Source organism: Poecilia reticulata, chromosome 22, assembly GCF_904066995.2.
Source record: "Poecilia reticulata chromosome 22, P_reticulata-male-v2, whole genome shotgun sequence".
In the NCBI taxonomy this organism is placed as follows: domain Eukaryota; kingdom Metazoa; phylum Chordata; class Actinopteri; order Cyprinodontiformes; family Poeciliidae; genus Poecilia; species Poecilia reticulata.
This window is the reverse complement of record NC_088851.1, coordinates 19,454,560-19,469,353: the sequence shown is the minus strand read 5'-3', so window position 1 is coordinate 19,469,353 and position 14,794 is coordinate 19,454,560. Positions and strand designations below refer to the sequence as shown.

At 37.4% G+C, this 14,794-nt stretch overlaps 4 protein-coding genes across 10 annotated transcripts in view; 2 read left to right on the top strand and 2 right to left on the bottom strand.

Moving 5' to 3' along the window:
• Nucleotides 1-11: 11 nt before the first annotated feature.
• gskip (gsk3b interacting protein) lies at nt 12-3,589 on the top strand. The gene is made up of 3 exons (XM_008400233.3): nt 12-280; nt 2,216-2,461; nt 2,548-3,589. Exons 2-3 carry the CDS (start codon nt 2,219-2,221, stop codon nt 2,704-2,706), a joined length of 402 nt encoding a protein of 133 aa, XP_008398455.1. The 5' UTR covers nt 12-280; nt 2,216-2,218; the 3' UTR covers nt 2,707-3,589.
• Nucleotides 3,590-5,059: 1,470 nt separating this feature from the next.
• Nucleotides 5,060-8,272, bottom strand: LOC103459034 (NPC intracellular cholesterol transporter 2). 3 transcript variants are annotated; one of them, XM_008400235.3, is made up of 5 exons: nt 8,127-8,272; nt 7,810-7,901; nt 5,943-6,050; nt 5,673-5,845; nt 5,060-5,529 (listed from the first exon to the last, which is right to left on the bottom strand). In XM_008400235.3, exons 2-5 carry the CDS (start codon nt 7,889-7,891, stop codon nt 5,443-5,445), a joined length of 450 nt encoding a protein of 149 aa, XP_008398457.2. In that variant the 5' UTR covers nt 7,892-7,901; nt 8,127-8,272; the 3' UTR covers nt 5,060-5,442. The 3 variants fall into 3 exon arrangements, with proteins under 3 accessions (XP_008398457.2, XP_081459189.1, XP_008398456.2); XM_081603063.1 differs by having other exon boundaries at nt 7,988-8,179; XM_008400234.3 differs by having other exon boundaries at nt 7,992-8,178.
• Nucleotides 8,273-8,929: 657 nt separating this feature from the next.
• On the top strand, nt 8,930-11,067 carry isca2 (iron-sulfur cluster assembly 2). Its single transcript, XM_008400236.3, has 4 exons — nt 8,930-9,052; nt 9,293-9,473; nt 9,743-9,858; nt 9,961-11,067. The coding sequence occupies exons 1-4, from the start codon at nt 8,979-8,981 to the stop codon at nt 10,133-10,135; spliced, it is 546 nt and encodes a 181-aa protein (XP_008398458.1). The 5' UTR covers nt 8,930-8,978; the 3' UTR covers nt 10,136-11,067.
• Nucleotides 11,068-11,401: 334 nt separating this feature from the next.
• The window catches only part of eml5 (EMAP like 5), a 45,621-nt gene continuing 42,228 nt past the window's right edge, over nt 11,402-14,794 (bottom strand). For all 5 annotated transcript variants that reach the window (XM_017302549.2, XM_008400237.3, XM_081603379.1 and 2 more), the window contains 4 exons: nt 14,624-14,727; nt 13,868-14,021; nt 13,380-13,480; nt 11,402-12,570 (listed from right to left, as the gene is read on the bottom strand). In XM_017302549.2, coding sequence (XP_017158038.1) covers nt 12,534-12,570; nt 13,380-13,480; nt 13,868-14,021; nt 14,624-14,727 — 396 coding nt within the window. In that variant the 3' untranslated portion in view covers nt 11,402-12,533. The remainder of the gene's footprint in view (nt 12,571-13,379; nt 13,481-13,867; nt 14,022-14,623; nt 14,728-14,794) is intronic.

The window sequence follows — 14,794 nt, the reverse complement described above, 5'->3', positions numbered from 1 at the left end:
GGGGTGGGATTAGTTCGTGATGTCATAAAGTGGGGAGACCGTTATGCTCGTGGTACATCTTTTTATTGATCCAGATACCTATCAAGCTTTTCTTTGGCCAACAATTTTTAGTAGAATAATAAAATAGCGAAGACAGATTCTATCCTCTCTTTAGCTTGCTATAAATCTTATTTTAATCAAGGCTAGAAGAAACTGGTCGGAGTGATCCATCCCCACGCAGAGCAGCTCAGAGAGGAGGCTGGAAGCTTCTACGAGCCGGAAGAAGACAACCAACGAGGAGGTGAGAAAAATAAACGCAGTTAACCTCGTTAAAATGGATTTAAAATTTTTAAACCATACCTCAACTCTTTATTTTTCCTTAAATTATACGCACATTCATGTTTAACATCTTCACAGAGTTATCAAAATACAATATAGGTGTTCAGTTGTTGTTCTCCCTTTAGTAGTAGATTTAGCTTAACTTTTAATTCGGAAATAGCTGATAGATATACATACCTACATTCCTTTAAGAAATAAAATAAAATAAAATATAAAACATGTTTCAGTTTATTGAAGCTCATGTTAAAATATTCGTCTCATTCTTAGATGTCCACAAGATGTCGCTGTTTTTGTTTTGGTCGTTTATGCGAAAGTACAATTTATATGCTGAAATCGAGTAAAATATTTGGTTTTCTATCATTTTGTTTCCCATTAAAAACTTAACACTCAATAATGAACTTGTGAATATGTTTACATATTTAAATTTGGCTATAGATTTTTGTAAGCTGCAATCTAGATGACTCTGCATATATTTTTAAATTAAAAGGATACATTTTCTGTTGCTGCATCAGTTTTTATCTTTTGGGTTTGAGTAAGCAGCTGAATCACTGGTTCTTGTGTGGGATGACAGCACATTTACTGGCACACCTGAAAAAAATCCTCTTTCTAAGAGAAATTGAAATTGTACCAATTTCAAATGAAAAACATAAATATAAACAGGCTTTGGAGAAAGTAAGTATATTTCTTTCTTTCTTTCATCAATGGTGCCAATAAAAGACCGCTTTTAACAACATTGCTAGTCGAACAAGTTTATTTATGCTGATATTAAAAGACACATTAGAATTGCTCATACTGGACTTTATTTAGGGGTATTAAATTAAAATGGAGTGAATCCCAATGCATTGCACAGTATTCAGATTTTTATTTGCATAACACTATTTTAAACTATGTATCATTTCAAGTATGGACTACTTTTTGTAGGTCTGTCACATAAAATCCATTGAACGCATAACCTTTGTGACGATATGTAACGAAGACCTGGGTTTGAATGGTTCGTAAGTGCCTGGATGTTTAAATTATAATATATCAGTCAGCCCTGCTATTAATCAGTAACAAAGACGTTTTGACAAAAACCAGTGAAACTAACAGAAAAGCACAAAACAATATCAGTAATTCATTTTCACATGATCCTCTGCTTATTTCCCTTCGCATAGAAAGGCTGATTCTCTGAATATAGAAGTGATAGGCTCGGTGGAGGCTGTCCAGTGTCACTTCCATCGCAGGCACAAAGCCAACTGAGAAAATGATGACGAAGCCGCATGTGAAGCAGTTTGCAAGTGCTGACACACAGAAATGCCGAGTTGAACTGCACACTTGCATAAAGGGACCAAGACACGTTTCAACTTGTTCAAGAAATGCAGAAAAATGTGTCGAATTACAAGCGGTGTTACCTTAATTAGTGGTTATTACAAGTATATCCTTGGGAAATGCAAAGATTAGCAGTGATGAACTTTGTAGCCTTGATGCTTGGAGAAAGATGAGGCAATTATTTAGTTTTATTTCTTGGAAAGATTTTGGAACAGAAAAGAAAACCAGTCGTGTTTCCATTAAAACCGGTTTTATTTATTTGACTAGACACCCGATGCCCACATGTGTATTTTAAAAATGGAGGTTGGTGAACAGTCAGATGTCACATGTCTGTTTTTCACTTCTGTTTTTGGCAAACATGACACACAGTCAGATAATAATGTAAGGAAAAAGAGCTGCTTCACTGCACTAAACTGTGTTTTCTATGAATCAGGCTGTTCTATTAGTTTACTTTATTGCTATAGAAACCAGTGACTTCTTTGTATTGCTTTCCATAAAAATAAAGAACACCACAATCCCAATTTCATCTTAAGAGTCTTGCGTTCAAAGCTGCAGCGATGCCTGCAAACTATGCTGCTCTGTGTTGCAGGGGATGGAGGTAGACTGTCCCCCGGAGGAGTCCATATCATCCGCCTTCGATGAAGACTCAGTTGTACTCGGAGACGTCAAGGACATGAGGTTGGAGGCGGACGCAATCGTCAACGACGTTCTCTTTGCCGTAACAGAGATGCACGTCTCGCAGAGCCTCACCAGTGCGTCGGACGTGACTTACATCAACGTGGAGACAAGAGAGAGGAACCGCTACTGTCTGGAGCTGACCGAGGCCGGACTCAGGGTAGGAGACGCTGGGGGTGGAGAGGTTTTGAAGGTTTTATTGTTTGTTTGTTTTTTAAAGATCTAATTCATCTTCTATTTGAACAGGTGGTGGGGTATGTTTTTGATGAGGTGAATGAGGAGCTGAACACCCAGTACCACGAGACCGTTTACTCCCTTCTGGACACGCTCAGTCCGGGATACAGAGAAGCGTTTGGAAACGCTCTGCTGCAGCGGTTGGAAAAGTTGAAGCAAAATGGACAGTGAAAATCACGAGCATCTGGGTCATACTTAAAATACTATACAATAACACCCAAGTTTTTACTTTGGCTTCTTATGTAATGTCTAGTTGCCTTTTTACTACAGTAAAGGCTAAAGAGCCCTACCAACCTAGTTTTGCTCTAACTTTCTTAATGTTGAAGGAGTTTATGTTAGCTTTAGGGACTGCTTCAGATTGGCTGTTTGGGATCTGTTGCATCAGTTTGCTGTTTACTTTAATGTGGAAACATCCTACTTCTTCCACATGTTATGACATAGTGACTAAGTGATAAAGGCTGCTCTTTTTTTATCAAAAAGATGCAAAAAGAAGCAGAGTTGCGTTTATTTTGATCCAGCTTCTCCATCTGCCCAGCTGCTCCTAACAAAGCTGTGAAGTTTCTAATATTTCCCAACCAGTTTTTATTCAGCCTGTTTTTTTTGCAAAGGAGTTTTTTTTTTTTAAAGCAAATTGCCTTAATGAGTTTTTAGAAGAAAACTACTAAATTTAGTTTAATATTTTCTGAGGTTAATTTTAATTAAGCTAATTTAATATCTCTCAGTCCCACTAATCTAGTTCATATGTTAGATATTTTTACAGTTTTTTATGGTTACACGTTGGCTTGCATTTTAAGCTGTACAAAAGCTCTCGTTATTGTCGCTTTTGTATTGGATCTCTTGGTTCCGCCAGAAAGCACAGCATTTATTGATCTCCAGGAAGGACTTTTAAAGCTGCTTTAAGCATTTTTTACTGTACATGTAAACTGTGTCATAACCAAGTTATAATCCTTCAGTGTTATGCATTGAGCTGAGAAAAGAACCTGTTTCCTCTCTACATTTGTACATTCCCTTCGTTGTTATTGCCCTTTGCTAACAATAAAGTCTCAGTACGTCATGTGCGTCTTGTACCTTTGATAAAAACATTCCTGTAGAAAGAGGTTGAAGGTGAAAATTTGCATCCCGGCTTCTCCAATCCCTCAAAAGGATTGGCAATGACCCGATTACTAGAATCCTGCTAATCAGGTCATTAGTAGGATTCTGGAGAACCTGACTGCGTACTAAGGATGTAATTCAGACACTTGATTCAGGCGTGTTGGATCAGACACACTGGCTGTTGAAGAGTAAAATTCTCATTTTCATAAGTTAATTTAAAGTTCAAAACTTGATTTATAAGACATAAACATAAAATTTCAGCAATTCAGTTAAACTTTTATGTATCACAGTAACATATCTGAAGCTTTTATTTCTGTTAATATCACAGATTGTGGCTTACAGCTAATCAAAGCCCAGGCTTAAAGAAACCAAACTAACAAGTGCAACATTAATTAATTCTCATGTGATCTTACAAGAATGGTGTGTGTGTTTTTTTTATGCTGTGGTTATAGTTTTCACACATTTCCCATCCCCAAAAAAGGCTGATTTGCTCCATTTCAATATGAAAGTAATGAGTTCAGTGGAGGCTGTCCAGTGTCACAGCTATTGCAGGAACCAAGTCAACTATATCCTTGGGAAATACAAAGATTGACAGTAACCTGGTGATTAGCCTCAATGTTCTGGGGGGAAATTGAGGACACTTATGCAGATTTTGTGAACAACAAAAGTCACTTCCTCTAAAACTCTTTGGCTGCACACCTGATGCTGACATTTAAAGTCTTTGAATTTTTAAAATAGAAGCCACTGAACAGATGTCTGACTCACTTCTGTTGTATGCAAACATGACACCATGTCACATGATGCAAGGAAAAGAGCTGATTCACTGCACAAAACTTCTCTATGGATCAGACCGTTAGTCTACTATAAAAACAAACTAGTTCCTACGATTTGATTGAACCCATTTCAATGTCCCAAATACCCAGATAAATGAGAATTTTTAAATCAAGTTCTACAAAAGCATCTATGTATAACTTGTAAGTTTAATAGTCGAGTTGGGATCCTTCTACATAAATGCAGCTTTTAGCTACTGTTAAAGCTAATGGCTAAATCTGTGCGTTGCCTCTTAAAGCACACCCTTTCTGAAAGTCCATGCTTCAATCTCTCCCAAACACTTAGATCAACCTTACTTCATAACCTTGAAGGCTGCAGATTTTCCATTCACTGAACTTGGTTGGCTAGAACTGAAAAGCCCGTTTTTTTAAGCAGTCACTTCTTGAGACTTACTGTTCTTGCTCAGTGAACCAAAAATCGTCTATTTGACATTTGCAAAAATCCGTAGACTTCTCTATGGTTGTATAGACCAGATTATTTTAATTTTATTAATTTTCACTGATCTATTGAATGTTTGAGAAATTTATTAGCTTTAAGCCATCAACATTTCAAAACAAGGTGCAGAGTGGTTCAAACAAAAACTAAAAACTCAGGTTATTACTCGAGTTAGATTTCTTTATTTGCACTTTGGTTGCATATTTCCTGGCCAATTCAACAGATTTCAAGCAAGTTCAGTATGGAATATTACAAAATATCAAAAGAAAGTTTTCAGACTACATAGCAGCCAGTAAACATTTGCACAGTAGTGGAATGTGGTTCATCTTCAGACACCATTTTAAATTCTTCACTCTTAAATTGAACCTTAGGCAGTTAACACATAATGAGTGGCATTATTGTAGATTTAATGAGTGCAGAGAGCTGTGAAATCAGCAGAGAGAAATAAAACAAATTTAAACAGGATGAAATCTTACAAGAAGTAGTTGTTACTCAAAGCTGAATCCCTTTTTAAGAAAAGCTCGTCTGAGGTTCTTTTGTTAGGCCGACTCAGTTCACAATCTGAACTGGGAATTTGATGCAGAACAGATCTTCGTTGTTGTTATCTCTCAGTTCCCACTCCACAACGCATTTTATCTAGGAATCCAGAAGAGAGTTACAGTGACCAAAGTGCATCATGTCATCAGTCGGAAGAAATGGGGGAGGAAGAACTTCATTCGTCCTCAGATTAAAAATAAACTACAAAACGTAATGTCTGAAGAGCTGCGAATCATACTTACTGAAGGATACTCAGTCTTTACTGGTAGTGAAGCCTGGTAGTTGTAGGTCTGCCCAGTCTTGATGGGACACTGGATTCCAGACCTGCAGCCATCCGGCACAGGGATGGAAAACGGGATCGGGATTCCTCCAACAATACCGTGAACCACAGCAGTGCTCTTGTCACTATTCACATCTTCAGGAGGATGGATTAAAACACACATGTAGATTGAACTGTTGGGCAGCTGAAAGCATTTAAAAGAAAAAAATGGATAAAAAAAAAATACACGTACTGCTAGTGAAGGTGACGTTGACAGTGTAGGAGTTTCCTTTGTGAAGCTGACATGGCTGATTAGGACAAGGGTTGATGTCCACACCAATCACTTTGCCTGAAGTGGAGCCTGGAAACAAACACAGAAAGCGAAAAAAAATAAAACAGTCTTTGTCTGGTGATGAGAAATCAATTATCTTATATCAATAACCATTTGTTGCCAAGAACATATGGTGGGAGTGGCTCAACCCCAAATAGGTCAGAGTAATTTGAAGTTGCTTCAACAATTAAGTGCACCTTTCAAAAAAATGGTGGCATTAGGTTACAATTTGCCCAACAGATGACCAAAAGAAAACTCTGCAACATTTGATCATCTGTGGAGTGCAAGATTTCCCCTTTTGCATCTAGGCAACCCAAATACACCGTCTTTACAATAGACCAGGGGTGTCCAAAGTCGGCCCTCGGGGGCCGGCATCCTGCACGTTTTAGTTCTCTCCCTGGTGGTAGTAACCTTTTCAGCTTGTCAATGTTCCTCTTAGGGTTTCTAACGAGCCATTTGATCCAGGTGCTTTAAACCAGGGAAAGAACTAAAACGTGCAGGATGCCGGCCCTCGAGGACCGACTTTGGACACCCCTGCAACAGACAGCAAAACATGGTGGTTTTGCAGATAAACTTGGTCTGTTCCAAAAGTGACATTCTTTAACATGTCTTCATGTTAATACAAACATCCAATACAAAAGAAAAGACACCAACCACTAATAAGACCACGGGTGGGCAACTCCAGGCCAGTCTCCTGCAACTTTTAGATGCATCTCTACTTCAACACACCTGAGTCAAATAATGAGGTCGTTAGCAGGACTCTGGAGAACCTGACTGCACTTAGGCGTTGATTAAGCTATTGAATTCAAGTGTGTTGGACCAGGGAGACCAAGAGTTGCAGGAAACTGGCCCTCGAGGACCAAGTTTGCCCACCCCTGAATAAGACCCTTGTTTAAACAAATGGGCAATGCAACCATCATGATAGAGATGCTAAATATTCAATGCCATGGTGTTATTCATCACATAATGGGGCTCATGAAACTGCTTGAATATGTTTATGTACTACAAGAGGTCATGTTGCCGTAAGCTGAAGAGAAAAGGTCTTAAACAAGTGTTCAAACAAGAAAATTACCCTAAAAGAAACTAGTAAGAGCAAATTCTTAGTTCCAGACAGACAAGATTAGCATTGAGTGGCCAGCCCACCACCAAACTTTTTAGCAATTTAAAAACTTGTTGGGCAACATAATGTCTGTGGTTAAACCAACTATGGGAGAGGAATTTTGTAATATAGTTTTATCGTTCTGGGGTGGAACATCATGCAACACAGATCTAAGGTGGTTTTCAGAAATGGCAAGCATACAACTACATCATTTCAGTGATTCACAGGAAAGCTCAATTTTTAAGCATTTTTTGAAGAAAATACAATTGAAAAGTGTCATCTCCAGCCAGTTACTGATAAGGTCACTGGTCTAGGCAGTGTAGAGAAATTTGGGAACAGTTCATCTATGCAAACCACAAAATAGTTAAAAATTGGATTCATTAAAAAGGAGTCGATTTCATCAAAATGTCCTGGTTCAATCAGGTAAGGGGTTTCAAGATTAATTATTAACATTCAGGTTTCAAAGTTTAGACCCATTCCTGTTGGAACTTGGTTAAAAAAAACCTCACCCACATTTAAGGCAGAGTAAATTTAGAAGGCATTTTAATGGAAAATTGCATTTTAAGCCGCTATATTTCCTCATTGAAAGAGTTTTCACACATTTTTTTAATTCTTCCTCGTATTTTACCAGGAAGAATGACGAATTGACAGTAACGGAGAAAGAAATGTCTAAAGTGAAGTGAAACTCACCGCAGTCAATGTACTTGACCGGCTGCGCCCAAGTAAGTCCAATCAAGCAAAACAACGCAATTAAACCAGTTCGAACATCCATGTTTTTGACCCTGAAACAGAGAAGCATGATCAAAAACTGTTACACCAACTTTTACTTCGCCAATTTAAAGATATAAGTGACGGAATTTCGTCGCACCAACCTAAAAAGTTCACAAAAAAGCGATACTTCTCAACTTGTTGGCAGTAAAGAAACACGAACAGGATGAGTCTTCTGTACGAGTTTGGTATCTACTGTAGTCCTTAGTTTTAGACAACTCCAAATAAACACAATGTACCTTAAACGAGACTCCCTCCACCTCCACAGTGAAACCCGAATCACGGGATTCACGTCACGCCTTCGCCTTTTCTCTTGATTTTTCTTCTTTGCGCAAATTCAAAGCAGCTGCAGTCTGTCAATACTGCCATCTACCGGATGGACCACGGATCCAAAGCTCCTCAAATCCTTCCTCTTGATGTTCACATTTTATGAAGAATAATGAAACACATTTACAGTTGTCTGTCCAGCTTGTATAAATGTCTGACAAAATTATGTTACACATACAATTACGACATACAGTCGTAATTGTATGTGGAAAAACGAACATCGTTAAATAAGGAAGAAGAGTAATGTAAATAAATCTGCTGAGGAGAGGCTGATTTTGACCTAATGAATGGTGTCTTAAGATAAAATGACTTCAAAGATTTATAAACATTTTGTTCTAATCTTCCTTCTGAAGTTTATTTTTTTAGATAGGTTGGTGGGTATTATTACAAACTATCTGTCAATTATTTAAACTTATTTTTTCGCGTAATTGGTTAAAATATATATATATATATATATATATATATATATATATATATATATATATATATATATATATATATATATATATATATATATAATTTGCTGTATTTTGAGTTTAATCAATGTTCTATTTCAGTTGTTAATAAAGTTTTTCTTTGTTTTTTTTTAAACATACGGCTACGCGCAGCTTGACGTACTTTCAAGTAAAGGTGTATTTTATTGGCAGATTATTTGACGAATCACATAGCAGAATACCGAAAAATGGGCGTGTTCATCAGACTGACAGATATTTCAACCAATAGTAGCCCGCTCTCTGAGTGTCGCTGCTACGTGAAATTTATGGATGTTATGGAAGATGTCTGTGTTTAAAGGAGCAATGATAACTGCGTCAAAGTCAAGAATAATAAGCCTTGCGAGGTAATGTTAACTTTTACACATATTGTAAACATATTTATAATTCTCTCTTGGCAAACGAAATATCTTAAATTTATGTTTGAGAGCTTAAATACGGCTGTCAGTTGGTATTTATCTTCGTTAGCCAGCTAGCCTTCAGTTCAACTGTTACGTTACTCTACGCTTCATGGTTAGCTCAGGTGCTAGTAGCTTTAAGAAGAACTTTAGGAGGCTTCATGTGAACATAATCTCCTTGATTTTTAGGGCATCTACTCTCCTAAACAACCACGGCGTAAGGCAGGAGCTTTACCGGCTTCCTGAAAGCTCCCAGCCGCTTTACATAGCGGAGCAGCGGTGCTTTAGCAACGCCTCCATCCGGAAGGAGAAGTCTGGGGAGCCGAGTCCATCAGAAGATAAGGTTCACCTCACAGAGTCATGTGTGAAGGTACGAGTCTGAGGTTCTTCTGGGAACAAAAAAGTACCTGAACATAATTCAGTGGATTCCAGTCTTAAATATTTTAAAGTATTTTAAGTGTAAATTGTAACGATTACAGCCACTCTGTAAAGGTGCCATCAATTTTAATTGGAGAAAGAAGGAAAACGATGTGTAGACTTTTTTTTTAAATCCTCTGTAACTGATTAAAGTGCTTTGAAACCTAAATGTTAAAATAATTGTGTGTTATTCATAATCACAAATACTCTGTTTCTGTTTAGAGGCTATCAGAAATCATGGAGAAGGGCGAGTACCTGAGAATACAAGTGGAGGGAGGAGGTTGCTCTGGATTCCAGTATAAGTTTTCTGTAGATCACAACAAGAATGAAGAGGACAGGTAAACTTTCCCATGCAACTGGCTCTCAAAATAATATTATGTAAGTGATGTCCTTATTGTTTCTTCTAATCCACCCCTGGATTCCTTCTGCTCTACTTTCAGAGTGTTTGAGCAGGGGGGAGTGGGCATCATCGTTGACCAGGAGAGTCTGGAGTTTGTGAAGGGATCCACTGTGGACTTCAGTCAGGAGTTGATCCGCTCCACTTTCCAGGTCTTGAAGAACCCCCAGGCAGATCATGGCTGCTCCTGTGGCAGCTCGTTTTCTGTGAAAGTATGATTGATGCTTCAGCACTGTTTAATACTTTAGTTCAGTAGTTTATTAGGTGGATATCTAGAACAAAATGATCATTATAAACGATTTAAGACTAAAGTGTTTTTCCACAAACAAGAGATGTGAAATTAATGGGTTCACCATTTACCTATTCATTTTTGCAATTCTGCAGAGCTTCATTCAGATGTGTCTGGGAAATTTATAGTTTAAGATTGTAACATTTTATTTGTGCTGTCAGAAAGACAACTTTAACTTGTGGGAAACAACAGCATCTTTTCATTGGTGTCATTGACACCAATGGTGTTTGTGAGACGGGAAGCTGTATCATCATTTAAAACTAATTTCCTTATGCAGTTCTGTTGCAAATATGCTACTTTGTGTCAGTCAAACAGGGTAGTGATGATGGAATGTGTTAAATTCCCCTCAACAGATCTTACTGTTACATTACCACTGTGTCTTTCTACCAAAAGGCTACTAACATTTTCTGATTTTTATCGTAAAATGGTATCGTCTAGGAAAGCAACAGAGGCGCAAGATCATTTTCAGGTGCAGACAGATTAACAGAAAGCTGTTTGTGTGTAATCTAAGGTGGATTATGCACTTTAGTTTCATTAGCTTTAATAGCTGATGCAAACACTAAAAGTTCACCTAATAATCTAGTGAGTAAAGGTATTAGATTTAGCCAGAATCAGTTCTCTTTAAGCAACTCTGAAGCTGAATAATTTGCCAAGTTTGTTTTTTCTTTGTTTTTGTGAAAACGAGGCGAAGTGAATGAGATGTATTCTTTATTCAGTGTGCGTTTTGAAGATATGTACAAGCAACTGATGTTTTCCAACAGAACAAAACTCTTCAGTGTAAATGATGTAAATAAGTCATAACTATCCGTTTAATTTATGAAGTTTCAGCTGGAATAAATGAGTGTACTTATTAAATGCAAATGTGTTGTCATGAATATAAGTTATATCAAGGTTTAAATTTAATGTCAGATGAATGACTTCAGGATGATTTTTCGAGGAGAGATTTTTTTTCTAATACTTGCAGAAACCTTAAAAATTTTAAGATGGTCTGCATAAAACCATATTTGCAAGACTAATAAATAGACATTAAAACGGGGGGGCGGGAGGGGATGTAGTGCCTTGTTAGCGAAAAAAAAAATCCTAGAACATTTTTTCATGATACCACAAATGTAAATGTATTTATTTGATAAACTAAGATATTGTGGTGCAAAATTGAAAAGTGGGTGGAGAAGTCGTCTTGAAAAAAAAAGACAAATTTAAAGTTATTTTTTTTATTAAAGTGGAGTTTAAGAAACACTTCACAAAAATATACAAAAAGAATATTTACAAATGATATATATACAATGGTGAAATGTAAATCAAAATATGCAGCAACATTTGTTTAGTAGTTAGTATTTAAATACGAGGAAATTGTTTTGCACTTTTTATATTCAACTCTGATAAACATTCCATTTCCACAATAAATGTTATTACACAAAACATTAGTTACGCTCCATAAAACTCACACTGTTCATATTCATGAAAACGCAACAATAATATAGCAGCACACCAAATAAAGTGACAGCAAAAAACTGCAACAGTGCATCAAGAGGTCAATATACAGCAGTTTATTTTTTCTGTTTATTTTCTGAGGAATTTGGTTGGGACAGATTGTCTTCCTGTAAGCCATGCACACCCATAAACCACAAAACAGATCCTCTAACAAATATTACGTCATGAGGGGAACACCGCCGAGGGGAGGTCAGGTCAGAGGTCAACCAGTCAACAACACGACCACGTAACTCATAAATGATCCACCAGGGCAACACAGTGACCAGGTCAGGTGTACAGTGCATAGTATGCTTTGGCATGCTGACATCCAGAACATAACAGTGGATGTTACATTCAGGAGGAAGGCCACAAGATTTAGAATAACCAGTAAAAAAAAATCCAACAAAACAAATGAGTTCATGATCCAAAAGATACAAAAACAAACCCCAAAAACCTCACAGACACTCATATTAAGGCTAATTCATTAATGCTACATGTTTTTAAAAATGGCATTATCGGAAACACAACTTTATAGGCCTGTCGAGTGTAGAGATGTACGCAGATAGCTCTTTTTTTTTTCCAAAAAATAATTCACAACTGAATGATATCCACACATTAGGTTCTTTTTTTATATTTATTATGTGATATACAAGAGTCTGTACTCTCTACCTGTTTTCATATTCACCACTGAAATGAAAATGAGTTCAGTACACATGCATGCACCAAGGTTTGAGGCAGTAAGTCGGATCACGACTTTAAACTCATCAAGCTGCCGCGTCTGTCCTCCTCCACGTCTTTTTTTTTTTTCCATGATGGCGGATGCTGATGCTCCTCTAATGCAGGACGTGGTGGGATTCTCAGTGAGGGGCGTGAACACACCTCCACACAAAGAGGCTGCAAATTAGAAGAAGTTAAGAATGACCAAAATGCAAATGTTTCTCTATCATTTGAATCTTAACCACCACAAAGATCGATGTATTTTAATGGGGTTTTATGTGGCAAACCAACACAAAGTAGTGCTTAATTATGCAAATGGAAGGAAAAGGATACATAATCTGAAAAGTGTGGCTGTGTATTCAGACTTCCTTTACTCTGACCTATCTCAAGCCATGTAAGAGGCACTCGGATAAGGCTAAATTTAAACATTTCAACCTAAATGCAAAACAGTATGTGTAGAGAAACTGCATGGTGGTGGCAGCATCATCCTGTGGGAATGCTTTTCTTCTATAGGGAAGTCAGATGGCGCTCACTATAGGACAATTCGGGAATAAAAACTTGAGAATGAGATGGAGATTCATTTTCCAGCAGGACAGCAACCTCTTAAAAACATCTAGAGCTACAATTAAATGGTTTTGTTCAAGGAATATGCATGGGTTAGAATGGTCCAGTTAAAGTCTAGACCTTAATCCGGTCAAGAATTTGTGGAAAAACTTGAAAAGCTAATGCTTTCTATCCAATATGTCTGAGCTTGAGATATCTTGCAAAGAAGAAGGGTAAAAAAAATTACAGTCGAAAGAAGTGCAAAGCTGTCAAAACAAATCTAGAAAAACTTGGTTCTTCCAAATACTGACTCAGAAGAACAGAACAACTAGGAAAGTCACAGTTTTCAGAAGTTTATTTGAAAGAAACAGATTTTTCATCCAATTTACAATCATACTTTGTGTTGATAAATCCCATAAAATCCCATGTCAAGCCTCACTTACCTCCTGTCATCTCCGCCAGCACTGACGACAAAGCGATCTCCGTTTGTGAAGCGAACATTTGTCAGATGAGCAGAATGGCCTAGGAAGCGTTTGTGTTTGGCCTAAAAGAAAATGTGTTTTTTTCCTGCGTTAATACAGACTCAGTTAACTTATCACGGTCATCTATGAACTAACCCTGATATGAAGCTTAAAACTGCTTTTTATGCTAAAAGGAATCACATTAACACTCGACCAAGCATGTCCTTATTCATAAAGTAGATACTAAGAAGCATCACTCAAAACTAAAATAACAAAATGACAACCTATTGCTCTATATCAGCTGTGCATAGAGCATCTACTATAATTTTTGTTCACGAACAACCATAGATCACAACCACTAGGGGGCAATAAAGACCCCAAGGTTAATCTCGACTATCCAAAATTATGCCCTCTTCATTATAAGATCAATGCAACAAAGTAAAGACAGAATAATATAAAACTATACTTACAAACTTCTCCGGAGAGGGAAAGTCAAACAGCTTTACCATCCCAAAATCATCTCCAGTCACAATGTTAAGGCCCGAATGGGACACGCAAGCACAGGTCACATCCGCTTTATCAGCATTACGGGACCAGATTCCTACCACTTCATCTCCAAGGACACTGTAGAAACATGTTATTTTCTCACTCCAGCATTAACAAAGGAAGTATACAGCGTTTTTTAAAGGCACAACCACATACTTAAATTTAATTAAATAAAATTTGAAATGATAAAATAAAAAGTAGTGCATAACTGTGAAGTGGAAGGAAAAAGATAAATTTTTCTTTTTCTTTTTTTTTTTTTTACTCAAGTCTCTTATGGTATGTCCCTAACAGCTTTTCACATCTAGGCACTGTTTTTTTTTAAATAGCTCAAGCTCAGTCACATTGAATGGAGAGCTTCTGTGAACATAAAACTTTTAATCTCAATGTCGAGACTTCGACTAGGCCGTTCTAACAAAAGTTGACCCTCCACCCTAGTTTCAAGTTTCCATCCATCATCTCATCAGCTCTAACAAGCTTCCCAGTCACTGTTAAAGAAACACTCCCTCTCCTCACAGAACAATTCTGCCACCATCATGTTTCACAATGCTAATAGTATGTTTCCAAATGGATACAAAACTTCCATTTCACAGTTATGCACTACCGTGTGTTGGCCCTCTCCCATAAAATCCCACTAAAATAGGCTGAAATTTGTGTTTGTAAGCTGATAAAATGTTTCTTGCCTTGTCCAAGTGGCCCAGGTAATCCTGTCAATTTGAATTTGTTCTGTGATCGGCCTCCCAGATGGCACCTCGTACACGAGCCGCTTGTAAGCACCTGTGGATATCTGTGTAGCAACAATGAGACTTAGAACTAAAATACACTCAGTACTATCTCTTCTGCTGCTGAGCTGC

Bases quoted from the DNA above. Each gene is read 5' to 3' on its own strand.
- gskip (XM_008400233.3), top strand. From the start codon at position 2,219: ATGGAGGTAGACTGTCCCCCGGAGGAGTCCATATCATCCGCCTTCGAT. The intron at 2,462-2,547 runs GTAGGAGACGCT...CTATTTGAACAG, and splicing joins TGACCGAGGCCGGACTCAGG to GTGGTGGGGTATGTTTTTGA.
- LOC103459034 (XM_008400235.3), bottom strand. From the start codon at position 7,891: ATGGATGTTCGAACTGGTTTAATTGCGTTGTTTTGCTTGATTGGACTT. The intron at 6,051-7,809 runs GTGAGTTTCACT...GTTTGTTTCCAG, and splicing joins GGTCAAGTACATTGACTGCG to GCTCCACTTCAGGCAAAGTG. The intron at 5,530-5,672 runs GTAAGTATGATT...CTGGATTCCTAG, and splicing joins TAAAGACTGAGTATCCTTCA to ATAAAATGCGTTGTGGAGTG.
- isca2 (XM_008400236.3), top strand. From the start codon at position 8,979: ATGTTATGGAAGATGTCTGTGTTTAAAGGAGCAATGATAACTGCGTCA. The intron at 9,053-9,292 runs GTAATGTTAACT...CTTGATTTTTAG, and splicing joins AGAATAATAAGCCTTGCGAG to GGCATCTACTCTCCTAAACA. The intron at 9,474-9,742 runs GTACGAGTCTGA...GTTTCTGTTTAG, and splicing joins TCACAGAGTCATGTGTGAAG to AGGCTATCAGAAATCATGGA.